Genomic DNA, 17727 nt, shown 5'->3' on the forward strand with positions numbered 1-17727 from the left:
ATATACATCCCTAATGGTTAATTCTTTCCTGCAGACATAGATGATAACCTGCAATGAAACTGAATCGTTCAGGATGTTCTTGAAACTTTTACAAGTATTTTTTCTTCTGGTGCAAATTCTAGCACTGTAGTCTTTCTTGTATTCGTATTAGTAGTGTAGGTATTGGGGGAAATTAATTTCTATCAGTAATGACTGACAACTTCAATATTATTTGACTTTTGCCTTCTCAGGTAATTGTCTTCAAAAATTACTAATTGGAGAGAATCCCCAAATGATACAGCTCTTCAATGATAGAATGAGATCTGCAGCCTACATCCTTTTTTCCTCTAGAAATTTATTTTAGGATCAGTTTACTGTACTATAGCTTTTGGCTAACTCCACTGTAGTCTTAGAGAAACTGTGAATCACTGAACTAGTTTGGGATGCAAGGTCACTTTCCAGTTCTTCTGTGTACTTTATGTGTCACCTTGAGCAGACCCTTGATTGTAAGGGGGGATAAAGGTACTGCCTTACATAATGGGCATATTGTAGGTATTAATTTTTTAACCATGTAGCAATGCTTATAGGGCCTTTACACAAGAAGTATAAAGTGAATCCCTTTTTAGAAGCTGTGATATAGAAAATACTGTCTTAAAATAAAACAGTAGATAAGTTCTGTGGCAAGGATGTGTTTCTGGAAGCACTCGAGAGGAGCAGTGGCTTCATTTGGTTTTGGCCAGAACTGAATGTTTGTATGCTTGGAAGCTGGAGATTATATTTCTGCTAACCTACGGATGGAAGCACATGATTGATTCAAATCAACAGTAAATTCTTTTAAATCTTAAGCTTATAGAATTACCCTCATTAAATCTATTAGAAAAAATGATTTAGTGTGTGCAGCTTTTGTAACAAGCCATTGAGTGTGGTAGCAGTGCTACAGTTTTTTTCAGCACTGCTGCATCTACATTTGTCCTTTTGGGTTAGAAGCAATACTGAATTTCATATGAGTGAAAACTTGATCTTCAAGACCCTCAGACATCTCACTGTTTGTTTTATACTTGGGGTTTTAATGTGTCAGTCCTTTGGAATATAGTTGTTCTTTTCTTCTGAGCAAATGGCATCCTTCAGTAGTGAAGATGCGTCTCAAGATTCATCAGCCTTCTCCCTACATGATTTAGAAAGCCTGCACAACTTCCGCAGCCGTTCTGCAAGTTTCAGCAGCACAGGGTCCAGTGGCCGCTTGCACCTCCGTCAGCAAGTAGCCCAGCTTGTGGCTTGTGTAGAGGACATCAGCTCAGATGATGAAATTCATGAAGAAGTATCTCGCACTCTAGATGAAGCTTTCCTTATCTGTGGGAAAAAACTGAAGGACAAGTGGCAAGAATTCAGGTTTTGTTCCCTTGCTAGCTGACTGTTATTTTTTATACTAGCTAATAAATAGACTTCTGATTGACAAATAATGACAGAAAATCTTTGTTTTCTGTAGACACAAATTCAGTCAGGGAAGTTAGATGCTCTTCAGGTTACTTGTTCCCATTGAAATTCTAGCATTGGTTTTGTGTGACTTTTTTTTCTTTTTCATTTGTAGACTGCACATAGTTACCTGGAATGTGGGCACAGCTTCTCCACCTCCTGATGTCACTGGTTTACTTCAGCTCAATTCACTGGGCCCAGCTATGGATATGTACGTTATTGGGTAAGTATGTTAAAGAACTTGCTTTGTAAGTTTATTGCAAAACCTGTAAGTTTCAACAGCTTACTGTCAGCTTGAGGAGAACTGTGCCATGTAAATCATCTGTCAGGAGGTGGTTTAATACTGTCACTAGCAGAAGATGAAGAGTAGAGTGAATGACAAAGAACAGAGATAATTTATAGCAAGAGACTCTTCTCCCCTTTCTGATGTTGTTTCCTATGACAAAACACAAAATATCTTTTCTTTATCTAAGCACACAGAATTAAAAAAATATTTTGGCTACTGTTTGTCTTTGTTGGCAAGTAGGGAACATACTCATTTTGGGAAAGTTGTCTGAAAATCAGTATGCTTTAAAGAAAGTGGTGCAAACTAATTAGGTAGAATCTGTGCCCTTTTGGGTTTGCATCACCTTTTAGTGAAACTGTCACCTTTTCCAAATTTGGTTGAGTATGTCAAGACGTGTTTGTCATAATTTATCTGGAGTTATAGCATTGTCTTGAACTTTGACTTTGGGTGTATATAAGCTCCTTTAACTTAGCTTTTCTTAGTGTTAGACCTGTGGATGGGTTAAACTGCTTGTAACTGAGAAACTGAACAGCATTAAAAAAATTCTCACTTATGTGCAGAGAGGTCTATCGGGATGTTGTCGTTTGTGTTGTGATAAGGTTGTACGAATTCTGTCAAAACCCGATAATCCAGTGTGAGTAATTTTCATGTGTTCAGCTTACAGGAGGTGAACTCAAGGATCACGAATTTTCTCTCTGACTTGGCATTTGATGATCCTTGGAGCATTTTTTTCATGACTGTACTGTCACCATTGGGATACATCAAGGTAACTGTTTATATCTCTGAATGTCACAACAGTGAAGGAAAATTTCTTCCCCAGCTCCATTCAGACTTTTTTTTCTTCAGACTGATCTCTCTACATAAAAAATATATGTGTTGATGGTGTTTTTTGCAGGTATCAATCATTTCCATAGGTGCATGTATGTTAGAAATGACAGACTGGTGCTCTCTTGGTTTGTTGGTAAACGTATTTTTAGGTTTTCTTTTTCTATTAATAGTAATGTCCTTAATTTTAGCAGTAAAAATTGGACGCACAGAATTTTATTTCTTGTTTGTTGGGTAGTTTTGAAGCTTTTGCAGATTGGATGATGAACAGAAAGGAGATGTTTGTTCTGATATGCTGGCAGTGGCTAATGTAAGTGGTGCAGAACCATGTGATGAATATGATGAATACAAGAATACTGCTGTTTTAACAAGAATATGTTCTCAAGGAACAGAGTTTACTTAACAAGATTACTTAAAGTGAAATGTGATGTAAACTTGCACTCTAACAGCATATTTCTTGTGGCCACAATATCTCTATCTTTCTCTTGTTTGTAGAAATTTTTTTTGCTCTGTGCAATATTTGGGAACTGTAATGGGATGCTTCTAATGTAGTCTGCTTAAGTACCTGCTTTCACTATAAGTATCCCAAGCAATGGCAGTGATTTTCATTAATATTGGTAAGGTTTCTTCTTCTTTTTTATTTTTTTATTAATTTGTTTACAGGTGAAAGTAAATTGCTTAAATACAGAACAGGAGTATAGCAGGTATATAGATTTTTGAGGACTTTATTGAGGGCCTATAACATTGTATGAAAAGTTTAAACAACAAGATTTTTGATAATACATGGGACACAAGATCAATGAAAATACTAGGTATTTTAGTAATGTAAACAGTAAATGTAGATGGATATCCTGAATTTCTCTAATAAATAAATATTAAAAGCCTTTCAAATGTTGTAGCAGTTTTCTAAATCATTCTTATTTCAGGGTGATTTTGCTGAAAGTAGCATATTATCTGCATGCTAATACGACTCAGTAGTTGTGCCATTCTTTTAACTGTAATTTAAAAAAAAATGTAATTAAATAAAGGACCCTTTGGAAATTTAAAAAAAAAAAGAAAGAAAACATAGTCCATTTTRTGTAAGTCCTTGCTGATAAACACTTAAAATATGGCCACAGGATGACATTCAGGCCCTGTATACAGTTGAAATGAATTCCCTATGGTATGCATGGCTGACTGAATTCCTAATTTATAAATGCAGAGCTTAGGATGCAGTAATGAATGGATGCTGCCACCTAATGGTTTTCAGCAGGATTTAATTAGCTCTAATAAGAGGAGAACCAGGTCATTGACATGCCTTCCCTTACTGGCAGGCCACGTCAAAATCAAAATGGGCAGCTAGGAGAGCCAGCTTTCCAGATGAGTCCTAGTGTAAGCTTGTTTAGACAGAGGAACAGTTACCTGTTCTATGCTGACCTTGGACGAGGTTGGGTGTAGAGCGGTAGTAGTCCTCCTTGGGATGTTCTGTCACTTCACTGATGGGGTCTGTTCTTAGAGCATTAGGTTATTGGAATCAGTCGGTTTTTTTCACCATAAGTGGAGTCATGCCTTTTCTGTGAAGGGTCTTTGCTTGATTTGGCACTATGTATTGGTGGGACTAGTACAAGTCCCAGCAAAGGAGGGATCCGTTGTGTTTTGATATTCAAGGCCTGCAGAGGGAAGTTTTATAGTGGACTGTGGATCTTGAGTTAGGTTTAGGGGCTGGCCCACGGCAGAAAAAGTGGAATGTAGCAAATAGCCTTTGAGCTTTGGAAAACAGGAAGACTTGAGCTGCAGACTGGATCTCCTCTTTACCTGTCATGGTCTGTAATGGGACTGAAAGATCTTGGTATCTCCCAAACTTAATTATGGAGAGTACAGGTTATGCCAAAAACCTGATCAGATACAAATATTTATGTATTATAAAATAAATTGTGATCCGTAATTTAAATACACTGTATGGTATGCATTTTCTTGGGACAATGAAAACAGTAACATGTATCAGGCAATCATTTAATTGTTTTGATGTAGATGCTAAGAATGAAGGAATTTTGTAGTAAATTTTTAGGTGAGATAAGACTTGTGCATACTGTTCCTGCAGTTATATAGTCAGTGTTATTTTTAATATCAGTTTTTATGCTAATGTAGTCTTGCTTAGGTTCATCAAATATAAAATTGAACTATAATGTCTGTGTTTTAAATAGAATCATTATCATTAAAACAAATACTTAAACTGAATCTTGTGTCTCATGCTAGCAACATCCTAATAATGATTTTTTTTTAACAAAGATCATCTTCATTAGGCTAATTCCACAAAAAAAATTTAACATACCAGTATCTTAAAGCAGAAACAGTGTCCTACATGTTTCTTAAGCATCTTTGTTTTGGAAGCTTTCAGTAAATCAGCTTTTACAGGCATTGCAGCAAGAGTTGCTGCTGTTTACAGCTAGTTATCTCTGCAGATGTCTGGAAGCAGCTGTTGTGCCTTTTAGACATTTTTACTGGTTTTCAGAACAATCAGTTATGTGCTGAAGGATGTTTCAGCTGGAAAAGCTTTTTTGTTGGAGGACTTGTTTTGATGGACCTTGTTCATAGGTTTGCGCTATTAAGATTATGGATGAAAAATCAAGGATTTGTCTCTTTATGAACAGGATGCTTAAAGATAGAAACAATGGGCTGGTGAGGCAGAAAAAAGGTCTTTAAAGACCTACGGTATGAACAAATACTCATGTGTTGAGGTCAACTTCAGTTTTGTAATATAATACAATAATGTTAATTAGTTGAGAGATTTATCAGAAATTGTTTGTAAGCAAGTCTATCATGAGAACTTATGCTTTATAATGTGTCTGCATGTATTGTATCACAGTCTTGATGTCAGTCTTGCCAAGGGAGTTGCATGACTTCTGGTATGGCATTCTTTACCTGAAAGCTCCTATGGAGTAGATCCAAGGAATTCCAAATACTTCCCTGGAAGTGACCCTGTCTTCTGTTTCTGTTCCAGCTCTCCTCCGTTCGCATGCAGGGATTGCTGCTTCTGATCTTTGTGAAGCATGTCCACCTTCCTTTCATACGGGACATTCATACCCAATACACACGCACAGGCCTCTATGGATACTGGGTAAAGAACGATCTGAGACTTGATTGCTTTGGTTACTTAATGCTTATGTTGGTGTGTGCCTCTAAATGGTTTTGTGATGGGAGAGAGAATGTATGGCTTATTTAATAATGAATAAACTGACAAGCCATATGAGTCTCACTTAGTTGAACCTTGTGTGCAAGTGCAGTACAGACCATAATATCTCACCAGTTTATTAGCTGAAATAAACTGTTACTTTCCTGCTGCTTATTTAGATTTAAATGAACACAATTGCTTCCTAAATAGCAAGATTAAAAATTTTATAGGTGATGTTAATAGTGGCATTTGCAAGTGCTGATCGTAGTTTCAGAGAGTGTTGTTAACCTTCTGTTCCAGGGGAACAAAGGAGGAGTTACCGTTCGCATGTCCCTCTATGGCCATACGGTTTGTTTCATAAACTGCCACTTGCCAGCTCACATGGAGAACACAGAGCAGCGACTGGATGACTTTGAGAAAATTCTGGAAATGCAGTTTGAAGAAGAGAATATTCCAAGTACCCTGGCTCATGAGTGAGTTGTTCTGTCCCTGTTCTATCTGTACTGTTTTTATCTGTTTTTCGCTCTAAATTTGTGAATTTCTGCACTGAAAAGCTTYGGCCTTGGACTCTTCTCACATCACTTATGTGCCTGTTCAGTGTGGTCCCTGAATGCTGGGGGACCAGGCTGGAAACGATAACCTGAAAGATTGAGGTCTATTTTGCAGGACTGGTCTCTTTCCATCTCAAATTATACTGAATTTGTTAGCACATAAATTGCAGATGTCATGGAGACATGAAGAATGTTAGAAGCTAAAGCCCATTTATATCAAAAATCTTTCAAATCGCTGGGAGATGTTTATCTTCCTCCCTATTTTTGTGTGAAGATTTGTGTTGTGTTTTGACCCATTTTTATTCCTGTTGAAATTTTAGTATCTGGCTGAGGGCTTCTCGGCCTTTAAATACTTAATTGATAATTTCTATAACTGTATAAATTATACCTACCTCAGATGCCTAACCTAAAAAACTATGATACCTCATTTGGGGCTTCTAGTTGAGCTCTTGTTCTTTAATTGTGCAGGAATTATTTTTATGTTCTGTTGCTGCATGTGAGAATTCCCTRCATCATGCTGGAGTCTAAAAGTGATAATATAAACATTTTAAAAAGGKTTAAAATAAAACTTTTAAGTTTGGATTTAAAAAAATTTTTTTTTATACGAATAAAGCTGTCAGGACAGATAAATCCAGAATAAATATGTAATATTACTTTCATTGTTAATGGGTTCACTAAAATTAGGTAAATATATATGAAACTTGGATTTAAAAATAATTTCTTTTCCTATCTTAGCACAGGTATGTGATATTTCAATTTAATCCTTTTCATTTTCTTGGTAATGTCCATGCTGAATGTGCCAAATCACATACAATCATCTTATAAAACGAAATTATAAACAGCATTGAAATAAAAGTTTTCTTTTCAAAAGGTCAAGTTTGGGGCATGTACCCTTGAACAGTATTTCAAAAGYATGGAAGTTAAAAGAGAGATTCCTTTTCTTTGAAAAGGCAGCTTTCCTATTGCCTAAAACTTTGCTCCAGTGCTTCATAATAACAACTTCAGTTTCTGAGAATTACGGAACATGCAGTATGTATCCCTGCTTTCTCAAAGCACTAAACCAATGCTCTAAACTAGTTGATTAACATATCTAACTGGTGTATAGGTCATGAATCTTGTGAATTATTTTACTGACTGTTACTGGGACTGCTGTTTAATACTAAATCTTTCTCTATTAGAGATATAAGTCATTAGGGGACTTGGGGAAGAGATAATACCCAGTAATGTGCAAATGGCAAGAGTGCAAGAGACTTCACTTACTACTTCAGTTCCTTTAAAAAAATTTGGTTTAGTAGGTTATTCATCTGTAATCTTATCTATAACTGCTTAGTGTTTTTATTTGTGCTGTTTGGATTAGGTAATATAAGTGATTAGAGCACCTAGTTAGTGTGATGGCTTACGTTCTGTTGAATTCTTCCAGTTCTTCACTCATATGTTTATGTATTCCTGTAAAGCTTTCTTTTTTTTCTTCCCTCTCTCCCCTTAAGCATTCTCTTCTGGTTTGGAGATCTAAACTTCCGGATAGCAGATTTTGGCATACATTTTGTCCGAGAATCGATAAATAACAGACGTTACAATCTACTGTGGGAAAAGGACCAGGTATGGGTTTTTTGTTTTTTTTTTTTTTTTTTTTTTTACGCATACAAACTCATTAGTTAACATTGTTGCTTGTATTTCTTATTTCTGTTTAAGAAACACAAATTCAGAGTAGTGTTGAGCTGGAACCGATCTAGCTGTTTGCTCTCTCATGTCTCAGTCATAAGCAATACCATAATTAATTGCAAACCTGTTCTGCTTTTTTTAGTTTTCTATTCATTTCAAGTGCTCATGTATGRCTGAAGCTTTCAGTGAACTTCATGGCTTGTGAATGGTTCCATGCCTTGATTTCACCTCCTTTTTCCTTCATCTAATAATTATTTTTTAAGAGAAGCTGATTCTGGAATTTGTTTTGCATAGAACTGCTACAAAACTTCTAAACTGGTCATGTCAACTGTCTGGCAGTAACAAGGGGACCTTCTGAATTTTTTTGATATGTTGTACTTATTGAGATGTTGAATTCTATTTGGAATATGCTCTCTCAGGTCCTTTCCCAATTATCCTTTAACCTTTGATTTTTAAATGATATGTTTAAAAGTTGTTTTATATATATATATATATATTCATAATTATAATTATGAATTTATATGAATTATAAACATAATTCATATAAACATTATATGTTTATATATAATATATATACACACACAAACATATATATTTTATTTATATATATATATATATATATATAAACCCTCATTATTTCTGCAGTTAAATATGGCGAAGAAGAAGGAAGCATTTCTTCAGGAATTCATAGAGGGTCCTCTGCAGTTTAAACCCACCTACAAGTTTGACCTTTATTCAGATGTATATGATACAAGGTAAAAGCACAGTAAGATATGTTAAGACATGGAATATTAGAGTGAACCTGGTGCTTGAGTAAATATCACTTTGCAAAAGTAAACCTAAACTTTTCTTAATTTACAAGTTAACTGAGGTTGCTGAACTCTTATTCAGTGCTCATATCTGAATAAATGAATGTTTCTGGCTGAAGAAGCCTGGGTCTGCTGATTGTGTGAGGGAAGTGGGAGCTGCTTTTTATTTATTTATTTGGAAGGACTAGATTAACAGAATAAGCTAGCACCTGTTTAAACACAGTAGTTCATTTTTCCAAAGTTTTTTTAAATATCCGAGTTATGTTTTTCTCTGATCGTAAAGTTTATTGTTAAGTATAAATCATGTTTCAAATGAAGAATAAGCTCCTGGCCAAACAGGGGTTTTGTACTGATCTTTTTCTTTATTTCCAGAGAGCAGAAGTCCCTGTTTTGGTTTAAGTAAGAAGAGAACTTTCTGGATTTCATAGATTTGTAAATATTTCAGAATCAAAACAATGCTCCTTCTGAGCTTTGGATTTGATTTTTGTGAAATATTTGAAAATCAGATAATAGCTGATTTTCTTCAGGGATTTTCTGAACCTGTCTGAAAGCTGCAGTCTTATCTACTCTGCTGTTGCACTTAATCTTAGAAATTTACTTACTTGTATCCAAAGACTTTTTGCTGTCTGAGCGTGAACAGATATGAAGGGACCAGCAGTAAATCCAGTTGACAAACRAACAAAAAGTATGGTTATGCATGCTGTATGCATTCTGCTGTTAAAGCTAGCAGAGRTATTTTGGTTGGTTGGAGGGTGATAAACAGACTTCAAGGCACTTGGGTCTTCTAAGCATCCTTGCAAAGTTTGCTTTATATGAAGCAGACAGTAATTTGTTATCTTTGATACTTTTTTCAATGTGGCTTTGAGTTTTTTTTCTTTCTCATCTTATACACCATTTTCTCTGAAGTAGCAAGTGTATTAACTTAAGCTGTTCTTTTGATATTTTCTTGCACAGCAGAGCAGACATATGGCAGCTCATAAAGATATCTGTCGGTTTATATAATTACTGAAGTAAGTGGGATATGGCCCCTTAGTCATTTAAAATCTTTCCACCTTATTATAGGTGAGTCAGACCTATATATGGGAAGGGGTAAAAGAAAAAGCATGTTGAGTATTAAACTAAATGGCATTTCCAGTTTATGATGATTTTAATATTCAAAGTTATTAAACTGACAGTTTTCCTTACACATCCTGCTCATTAACTTTTATAATTCAATGCAGTCCATTCTAATTCCTCTTCCATAGGGTATGATCTTTTCTCCATTTCAATTTGAAGTGATACATCCATACAGAGGGTTGCTGTTAAGTCTTCCTCCCACTACAGAGAGAACCACGAAAGGCTCATGTCTTCTGTTGTTATTGATATGGTATAAAAGGAAACTCTGAATTATGATTGCAGTTTGATGTATAGCACAGTTGCAGGCTACAGGCACGCTTTTCTTCATTATGGGATTTAAAGCCTTTTCTTATGAGGCAACAATAGTTTCTAGACTTGAAATACAGGCTAGTACAGATTAGAGGAACTCTAAATAAAGCATTGCTGTCATCTATGATTAGTATAAGCTACGTAAGTTTGCCCAGATTTAGTTATTAAAAGCAACTTGTTCCAAAAAAGTTTTGAATAAGGAAGTAAATATCATTCAGACTCTTTCTACATCCTCCTCAAAGTTATGTCCCTTTCCTGAGAATGACTATGCATTTGAAGTTTGGGACAGTTGCTGTATTATCTCAAAGTCCTTGCATGTTTTTATAGTGCATTTTAGGAGAAAGTATCATTTCCTGTACAAAACTTGACTAACCCATGGGAATGCCCCTTCTTCCCTTCATTTTACTTCTCTCTCAGAAATCTGTGAAATTTATCTCCTGTAAATGGAGCTGAGTTCAAATTAAGGAAACGTTGGTTGTAAAGCATGGTAAAGAGCTGTAAAATGAAGTTTGGATGTGATTGCTTTCTTATATTAATACATGAACTTGACAATCTTTCAACTTTGAGTAGATTTTGCACAGTATTTTTAGCTTTTGGCACCTGTTTTTCTGCTCATTTCACTTTTATATTGCACTCTTACAGTGAGAAGAAAAGAAAGCCAGCTTGGACTGATAGAATTCTTTGGAGAGTGAAGAATCTCTGCCAGCATACATCAAAAGAAAGCAATTTATCTGGAGAAGAACAGACAATATCTGTTACTTTGAATAACTATATCAGCCACATGAACTACGGCATCAGCGATCACAAACCTGTTACAGGAACTTTTGGGCTTGAGGTGCTGTCCCACCTTAACTCTTTAAAGCTAGTTTGTTTTACTAAGCTGGTTTTCTAAACTTTGTAAGTCACGGTCTCAGTGTTTTGTTCTGATAAAAATGAAGACAAAAAATTGCTTTCGGCTATTTCCATTCTGTTAGGAGTCCCACAGCAGGTGTGRCAGAGAATGAAATTGTAAGAATAACTGAAAGAATAACAGAGTTGGTTTACTGTAAATTTTGTTTTCTCTTCTAGATGAAGCCTCTTTTATCAATTCCTTCTGTCACATTGAGTCCTGAGGGCGAATGGAGCGCTGAACACGATGTTCTAATCAGCTATTCTGCAGTGCATGAGTTCCCAAGCAGTGCTTGGGACTGGATTGGACTTTTCAAGGTGATGTTACCAGCACATCGTGGTTCTTTACTGTAATGAAGATGGTGAATGTGACTGGAAGAAGTAGTTTTCTGTCATAGGACATTGTGATTTTTGCAAACGTCTTGTATCCTTGATAGCTGATACTTTTGTATGCTGAGAGTTTAGCTCCATACGAAGATGGATGCAGGCTTTTTCACTCTRTGTAAGATGCTCTGCTAAGTATAAGTGGTGATTTATTTAAGCAAAATGATAGGTAGAAGCTGTGGAAGGGAATAGTCCTTCCCAAATGCCTGCAGTTCAGAGTTCTCAAAAAGAGAACAAAAGTGGAAGGATGAAAGAACAGAGCGTTCACATCCTCTCAGCTACTAAAGGTGCATACTTGCCCCCCAAATGTTTTGATTTTAAAAATGAAGTGTTTTAATTAGACCTTCAGTGGAGTAGTAAGCATGCCTCTCACAGCTTTGAGTTTTCCCTGTAGCAAGTGTTTGTCCTTCAGAAGGCTGACAGTTTGCATCTTTCTTTGCAGGTGACATTCAAGCATGTGAATGACTATGTTACTTATGCGTGGGTAAAAGATGATGAAATTTCTTCTAACAGTGACAGTAAACAAGTAAGMCAGTTATATATTTCTTTCTAGTAGTTTCTTATACAGTAGCATTCAAGGATCTATTTGTTCCATTTCCACTTCCTCCTCTGGGTTCTGTATCCCCCTTTTTCCCACCCAAAGTTAACTAGGAATGATATTGCTGTTTATAATCCCCCTTGCTATTTCTCCTTTATTTTCAGGTAGTACAGCATACTTTCTAAGGTCTGAATGTATTGCTTGAGGGAAYTGAAGAAGTAACACTTTATTCCTTTAGTGACTCTTCACTGTATAAAGAACTATTGTAGTTTTAATCCATTTTGTATTTCRGTCTAATTTTATCACCCAGATGAGCAACTGGCCTTTTTCCATCTGATTGTCAAAGTTGTTCAATGYATCTTAAATATTTATTGTATGATTTCCATTACAGTTGTAAATACCTAAAGTAACTAATACAATTAGTTACAGATACCTGATACAGCTAATGATACAGGTTCCTTAGACTTTTCTTTATTTTGGCTGTTGAGTCTTGACYCCTTTTTAAAGACTGCTGGCTTCCTAGTAGTGATTAACTAAAGTGATTAAAAAACCTCAAACAACTTTTATCCTTATTTTGAATACAAATGAAATATTTCCAGAGGTATTTATCTGAACAAACAAAAGTTGAAATTAATTAACAGAAGTTAATTTTGGAAGCAAAGTCAGCRGAGGAACAGATGAGATTTTTCCAGACAATCCTTTAAAAGAAAACAATTTTCTCTTGTTAGGGATTGTGTAAGTTAAGAAGTTTATAGCAAGGGATAGCATAGAATCAGCAAAGAATACTGATACTTTTATCAGTATTCTTAACCTCAAAATATCTCTGAACTTTAAATTTAAACAGTATGAACGTTGTTTTAGYAGGGTACTGTGGACAGCAGTTTAGGAACTGTGGATCTTTAGGGTAGTACAAAATTGAGGTTGCAGTTTTGCTCCACTCTTCGATCTAACAGCTTATTGCCACCAGGAGGCGGTTCATCTCCCTCTGTCTTGCTTGTGTGGTCTTGCTGTTTCCCTTGAACAACTGTGGCTTTTTTCTCACTTCTCGCTGAACAAATTCAGCTTGCTAACATGGTGAAAAATATTTACTCTTCCATCCCTGGCTTAGTTTTCAGATGGTTTAATGGGTTGTCTCAGTTGCCCTCCTCTCTCTACAGGTCCATCTGTCTCTTTGTGTCAACTTCTTCATTAAACAGGAAAAAATAGTACACACACAAAAAAAGTGGCCAGTATTCTAGAATAATTCTGCCAGGGTAGTTTTCTGTGGAGTCAGATGATCTCCAGTGTGGATGGAGGGGGAACAGAAGAAATACCTCATCCCCTTTCTAAAGTAGCAAGCTGGTAGATTGCCTCAGGCATACTATGTTATCCTAAAGTGTTTAAGGACATTCCCTAGGGATGGGTAATACCCTAAGAYGTGAATGAAGTAATAACATTACTTCTGTCCTCTTCCTTTTAAAATTATGTTTAAAAACTGGCTTATTTGTAAATACTGCATTTTATGATGTCCTGAATGAATGTTTTTTGTAAGTTGCTTTCTCTGTGCAAATAGTCCCTTGCCTATGCTTTTTCTTGTTGACAGGTTTACATGAGTGCTGAAGAAATACCTGATATGGGAGGAGAATTTGTGCTCTGTTATTATAGCAATAATATGCAGTCAATAGTTGGTATCAGCCAGCCTTTTCAGGTAATATATTTGGAAGCTTTGATTAATGATGATATTTTTATTTCTTTTGCTTTCATATGCATCTGAACATAGGTGTGTGCAACTGTGTTATTACTGGGGGACGTTGCAGCAGTAATTGCAAGAAAGATATGTGCTRACTAACACCCAGGAAAAAAAAATTGCTGTTAYGCTGAAAGACATGCTAAAAAGTAGCTGTTATAGCAACACATTGTTGTAATGAAATAAGGCAGGTTTATCTCTCTCAGCTTTCATTTTTGGAACTTCAGTCTCTGTCAGTTAGGTCCCTAGTTTCTGTAATTCAGCTTAATTTAAAAAGCTGCCAACTTTTGACAGATCATAAGTGAACCCTTTGTGCTCCCTTCTGTGGTGGATTCACACAGAAGTGCTTCCTGTATGTTCAGATGCTTAAATTTGAGAAAGAGGGGACAGCTGAAACTCAAGTTATTTGTTTAACTGGCATTTCTGTTTAATTTTTAAAAGGGTAACTTAACCTGGACGAACTAGATGAAGCAACCAGTCATTGCTTCTTCTACCCAAGCACTTTTTGCCAAAATCATTTTGTTTGCGCGTAATTTTCCATGCTGCCATGACTGCKCTAATGTGTTCTAGAATGACTGAAATATAAGTTCTTTGCTGTTCTTGGGTGAAGGGGTTTTAGGAGACTCTCAAACTCCATTACCTTAGGGAGTACAATACTGAAGATTACTGGGCTGGTAAAACTCAGTGATACTGTTCATACTTTTCTTTATGTATTAGTGAAAAAAATGGCAGAGTCCAGTGTTTCAGCTGTCTCTAAGCATAAGATGACCAACAAACTCTGCAGCATAGTTGTCAGTGGTATGTGGATACAATGCACTATATGAATATAAGAAATCATGTTAGTCATTTGGAATGCCTTTCTTTTTCCGTGACAGTTAGTGTTTTGATATCAGAGTTTAATGTTTTGTTACATTAATTTTTTTAAGCGTCTTAATTGCTGCATAGACATATCACTTAATTTCTCAGCAAATATGTAGGACATCTTTATATAATGGTATACTGACAGTATAGAGCAACACAGAGTTTCTGAATGTTTGTGCTATATTTAACTCTTTTCGACTTTTCTTCTAGATTCAGCCAAACAGAACATTAATAGAAAAGGATCTGGCACAGGAAGAGATCAGTTGGATGCAAAAAACTGACAATCTGGAATCACATAATGAATTCTGAAGTCAGAAAAGGCATTTAGTGGTCCTGATTCAGGAATCAGAGATGATTACCTTCTTTGTCTTAGTAATTATAGGCATTTCCTCTTAGAAGATGGAGTGAGGTAGTGCAAGGGTCCCACAGGTAGGGCTGTTCAGAAACTTTATAAGCTCATAGAAGATAATTTATTGTAGAAACAGATATTTTTATTGTTACGATGAGAGTAACACTAATGTTGCACTGGATGGGAACTGTAAAAATAGTACCKAATGAACGCTGTTTGGTTTAAGATGACAGACGTTTCTAATCCAATGACTTAACCTAAGTAAGTTGCATTCCATAACAGATTTTGGACCTGCTCCTTTTCTTTTTTCTAGAGGATGTTTTATTAGCGATACAATTCACAGAGCTGTAACCGCTTAATCACTGGTTTCCAATGTTTGAGTTTAACTGAAGTTATTTTAAAAATTATTTATTAGATACAGTTATCTAGCTTATTTTAAATTTTTGTTTGACTTTTAAATGTAAGCTAATTACCTTTTGGGAAACACATGTGACAACAGGTCACATGAAAACAAAATGTTTRGAACGTGTAAATTCTCCTTTGGTGGCAGAATCCCTTTTCTTCTGCCTTACTTCCCACTTACAATTCTTGCAGGATTTTCCATCTTTAATTCTTCCAGATTGTGATATATCAATCAAAATACACTTTTTCTGATTTTTGGATTCTTTTATAAAACAATTTATATAGCAATTTGTCTATTCCCTTTCTCCCTCTGATTAAAAAAGTAAAATAAACACACTTACACTAGTCACTGACTTAGAGTTAAACCAAGATCATATCTTTCAGAAARAAATGTCTCCTGTAAAGAAATGATTTAGTATAGGTTAGCGAAGTAGTTTAAGAAGCACTTGATGAAGAGCTAAGTGATGATGATACTGTKCTTGTTTTCTGCTGTCACATTGTATTTAGAAAGCTAAAGCCATATTTAAGTACTTCTGCGATACCATTCTGCCACATAAGTAATTGCTACRCTTACTACAGAGATGACATGAATTATAAATGGAGAATTTAAACGGAACAAGCTCTTTCTTAAGGCATGATCCATGCTACCAAAAATTGTAAAGCTCTTCCGTTTATAGCAATCAGTCTGCAAAATTTTTGTTTTTCAGAGGTGCTTATACTTAAATGTCTTGTACATTTGAGAGTGGAGGTAGAATGAGAAAGATCAAGTAATAAAAATAAATTTAAAAAAATAAGGTAGTTAGCTTTAGAAATGGTTTTGTTTGATGAGGAAATAGAGATCTTTAAAAAGGATTGGAAGTGGCTCTGAACGTTCCACAGAATCTTGGACTGCAGTGCTGAGAAAGAGCACTGGTTGGTCTCCCATGTTCTGGATATAYAGCTTTCAGCTGCCTACCATGTGTGGTAAGTAGGGGTAGTTACTAATCACTGTCTTGTCAGTTATGAATGGAAAAGAGAAAATTCAGTTCAAGTGGGAGAGAGAAGCAAAGAATGTTGGTGTGTATATTTTGGAGTGTTGCTTGAGAACTGAATGGATTCCTTTTTGCTCACATTCTCAAAGCTTTGGTTCTTTTAGCTAGGATTCTTTTGAAAGAGAAAGTGAGCKCTCTGTGATACCTGTTTTGCATAGATTTCTGGGGTCTGAGAGTCTTTATCTGTGTTAGGGTTTCCACAGTGTACAAACTGGTTAGTTTTGTTGCAATTTGGAGTTTAAGAGCACCTAGCCTCTGTAAATTTTAGTTGTATCTTAGCCTAATGCTTGGTATTGAGAATTGTGTCCAGTTGTCTATAGTGAGGGCAGGTTTAGAGGGTACTGTGTTCAGTGTATGGATTAAAACTATCTTGAGGCTTACACCTTGTACAGTTTTATTACACTTTGGAGCAATATTAGAAACCATTTTCATATTTGTACCAATCTTGCAAGATTTTGTTTTGCACTAAAGCTTTCAGATACTTTACATTTCATGGTAATTACATCTTCAGACAAAGCCTTCCTGAATTGCAAATAACCTGCAGTTTTTGAGTTCTTGCTCTGTTTCTGATATTACTTGTATGATTGTATTACCATGTTCCATGCAAGGAGAATCCAGCGGAGAGCTCAAAGATGAAAGAATTGTGGTCTTTGAATTCCATACTGCAGCTGGTGACTTACTGTGGACCAAGATCCAGTTTCTTCTAATCAGGGTGCATCTGCCATTCATGAACAGCTCAGAGGGGGAGCCCTACCGCCATGCAGGGGCACTTTACMTGGGCAAGAAACCCAAGCTCCTTAATGTTGCATGGGAACCGATAACCTTCTTGGTCACTGGAGATAGAAGCTGCATTTTGTAAACTAATCCTTTGCACCACAGGACTTYACTGAAAATGCCCACAGCAGCTGTGATTAAATCTGCCTGTGTGTAAGTAAGACACTGCACAAAACTGTATACTCCCTTCTTTAGTATTGTGCACACAGTAGCAGTCTTAAATATTGTTTACTACTGTTACCTATGGTAGCTTTTCAAAGTATTCCGTGACCTATACAATGTAATTTCTGATGAAATTTATCTTTCTTGAAACACCTTTAATTAGATGTTATAACCACTGGAAATGTTTTTATTCYCATGTTTTTTCTTTTTGTGTACCACTGAAATAAATCCTGAACTGTTCTACATGTTTCTATTAATCTGAGAAAAATGTACTGGGGAGAAGAGGGGGGAATTCAGTCAGTGCGTGGTAGCAGTTCTCCATGTAATTTTGGTATTTTTAAAATGCAAATATATTTGCATTCTAAAATACTGTTGTATCAGTAGTAACATATTTGGTAGGGCTTTGGACTGCAAAGGAAGGGCCAAAGACAAAATAGATTTTCTTTTGGGC

The 17727-nt window shown here is 35.8% G+C and overlaps 1 protein-coding gene across 3 annotated transcripts; it reads left to right on the forward strand.

Moving 5' to 3' along the window:
• Positions 1-207: 207 nt before the first annotated feature.
• On the forward strand, positions 208-17519 carry INPP5K (inositol polyphosphate-5-phosphatase K). 3 transcript variants are annotated; one of them, XR_003251823.1, is made up of 13 exons: positions 208-1368; positions 1568-1675; positions 2396-2504; positions 5544-5660; positions 6015-6187; positions 7753-7864; positions 8573-8682; positions 10804-10996; positions 11230-11367; positions 11876-11959; positions 13554-13658; positions 14769-16272; positions 16949-17519. XR_003251823.1 is itself a non-coding variant. In XM_026055199.1 (12 exons), the coding sequence occupies exons 1-12, from the start codon at positions 1094-1096 to the stop codon at positions 14865-14867; spliced, it is 1623 nt and encodes a 540-aa protein (XP_025910984.1). In that variant the 5' UTR covers positions 208-1093; the 3' UTR covers positions 14868-17519. The 3 variants fall into 3 exon arrangements, 1 of the variants encoding a protein (XP_025910984.1); XR_003251824.1 differs by having other exon boundaries at positions 14769-14987; XM_026055199.1 differs by having other exon boundaries at positions 14769-17519.
• Positions 17520-17727: the final 208 nt, after the last annotated feature.

The sequence above is a fragment of the Apteryx rowi genome, unplaced genomic scaffold, assembly GCF_003343035.1.
Source record: "Apteryx rowi isolate R43461 unplaced genomic scaffold, aptRow1 scaffold_99, whole genome shotgun sequence".
Classification (NCBI taxonomy): domain Eukaryota; kingdom Metazoa; phylum Chordata; class Aves; order Apterygiformes; family Apterygidae; genus Apteryx; species Apteryx rowi.